The sequence below is a fragment of the Pinus tabuliformis genome, chromosome 7, assembly GCF_031772625.1.
Source record: "Pinus tabuliformis cultivar Carrire ecotype Pingquan chromosome 7, CPIR1, whole genome shotgun sequence".
NCBI lineage: Eukaryota > Viridiplantae > Streptophyta > Pinopsida > Pinales > Pinaceae > Pinus > Pinus tabuliformis.
Window position 1 is genome coordinate 1,266,977,022 of NC_142293.1, and position 2,484 is coordinate 1,266,979,505.

Sequence of the window (2,484 nt, forward strand, 5' to 3'; positions counted from 1 at the left end):
GGAATGGAAACATTTACCAGTGCTGCATAGCACACACAAGCCAAGCGAGAAATTCACGAATACGGAGCATGGTCAACGAGCACGGTCAACGCGCAGTGTGCAGCAGTTGACAGATCTAACCGTAGAAAACATTAAATTTTTTTAAAAATAGTGATAAAGAATAATTCCTTACGTGACTGACAGGTAGAGTGATTTTAGCAAATAAAACCACAATAGAGCATTCAATAATTTTAATACGGCAGAAAACAGTCTTTAGAATTAAAAAATACAACGCTAATCATATGTCGACATGATATCTATCACAGAACGTACAACAGGTAATGCAATGAAAGGGAACAGAACTAGCATAAACTAGATTGAAATAGCGAGTAGACGAGCATTTCTGGAGAAACTAGAATAGCATGTGGCGGTGCCTTGCCTCATCCTACGCTTTATCATCCCTGGTCTGTAGTGGAACTGGAAAGTTTACCCTCAACCTTGGATATGCATACAGCGGCACTTTCCTTGGAATCGTCAGCCCGCACACTTCCGTCATATCCAGCTGCGACGGATCACCTTCAACTCTCCAATCGAAAGTGTGCATCAGCTGAGCCAATGCGAATTCAATGGTAGGAATAGCCATGGGAGCCCCCGGGCATCCTCTCCTTCCTGCCCCAAACGGAATCATACGGAAGTCAGATTGATCTGCTAAATTCACATGTTCCTCCTCCATGAATCTCTCCGGCTTGAATTCGGAAGCATCTGGTCCCCACACATTGGGATCCCTTCCTATAGCCCACACATTCACCATTACCATTGTTTTCTTAGGGATATGGTATCCTCCTACTGTCACAGCCTCTACAGATTCATGAGGAATCGCTAGCACCACAGGTGGGTATAATCTTAGCGTTTCTTTCACCACGCAATGGAGGTATTTCATGCTCGCTACATCAGATTCATTCACTTGGCGATTCTTGCCGACTACCCATTCGATTTCTTCTTGCAATCTCTTCATTGCATGGGGATGTCTGAGCAACTCACTCATTGCCCATTCTAACGTGGTTGAGGTGGTCTCCAGCCCACCCGCGACCATGTCCTGCACAAATACAAAACCAACGAATCCAAAATATTGAAGGATTTAAGCATAAGAATGAGGATCATAAATGATAATATATAGAATGGGCGAGGGCAGAGAGACATACAAGAACAACAGCCTTGATAGTTTCCCGTGTGATTTTGGAATCAGTCTCAGCTTTCTCGAGCAGCACATCCACGAAATCTTTAACTTGAGGCTCTTCTCCTTCTTGGTGATTTGAGGTGGTGGCCATGCGATGAGCAACATGGTCGTCTATCATTTTCTCTGCGAATTCATTGAATGTTTTATGGATCTTCTTCATGCGCCGCTTGATACCTTGCAAATCAAGCCAATCCAAAAAGGGAAGAAAGTCTCCGATGGTAAAAGCTCCCGCCGTAGATACCACCTCTACTATTAAATCCTTGAAACCTTTGAAGCCGCCACCCAACTCATCGTCACTAAATTTCCTCCTCGCCAGTATGCGCCAAGTTATATTGGAGGTGAGACTAGAGAAAGCGTTGCTGACGTCCACGTCCAGCACTCCGCTCTCACTCTCCTCCCAAATTGAACGGATCATCGCAGACACTTCTTCCTCTCGCACGCTCCTGAATGACTCGATCCTTTTGGCGGTGAGCAGCTCTAACATGCATATTTTTCTCAGTTGCCGCCAATGATCTCCATACGGAACGAAGATCATATCATTATAATTGAAAAATATGTATTTTCCAGCGGATGTTGCAGGTCGGTTGGCAAACATCAAATCATGGGTTTTAAGAAAGTGTTTGGCCATCTCCGAAGAAGAAACGACAACAGTAGGGACAGACCCTAAGCGGAGGAAGAAAATGGGGCCATATTTGTCAGCAAGGCCTTTAAGAGAACGGTGAGCAGGCAGTATCAGTTGGTGGAGATTTCCGATGATCGGCCATGGAAACGGTCCTGGAGGCAATCTCGCCCTAATACCTCTTTTGTGCAATAACCGTGTAAAGAATAAACAGAAAAATAAACCTAAAATAACTGCTGTTGCAACACCCTCAAGGCCCATTATTAATGTTGCAGGCAGCGGGAGAGACAGAGACACAGATAAAATTCGAAATTCCATTTCGAACACACACTTTCTAAGTGAGACACTGGTGGGAAGGAAGCAAGAAGCGTCTGCTATTTAAAGCCACCACAAGGTTTATGAAATCTCACTTTATCTTTAAATATAAAAGAAAATGCTAAAATAATTTCAAATAATTGACGGGGAAGCTCCTAAACGGTACACAAAACCAAGCAATGTGACCATAATTCTATCAACCAAAGCAATATGAACACGTGACCATAATTGTACGAAGAATAATTGATTGTTTTATCGTCTATCTATGTATCATATAAATGTTGTATCAATAAGTAACATCGTCATTAATTAATTAAAAATATATAAATATATT

The 2,484-nt window shown here is 42.7% G+C and overlaps 1 protein-coding gene across 1 annotated transcript; it reads right to left on the bottom strand.

Annotated features, from left to right (window-relative positions):
• Positions 1-225: 225 nt before the first annotated feature.
• Positions 226-2,201, bottom strand: LOC149252034 (cytochrome P450 750A1-like). The gene is made up of 2 exons (XM_089456602.1): positions 1,182-2,201; positions 226-1,075 (listed from the first exon to the last, which is right to left on the bottom strand). Exons 1-2 carry the CDS (start codon positions 2,151-2,153, stop codon positions 425-427), a joined length of 1,623 nt encoding a protein of 540 aa, XP_089312728.1. The 5' UTR covers positions 2,154-2,201; the 3' UTR covers positions 226-424.
• Positions 2,202-2,484: the final 283 nt, after the last annotated feature.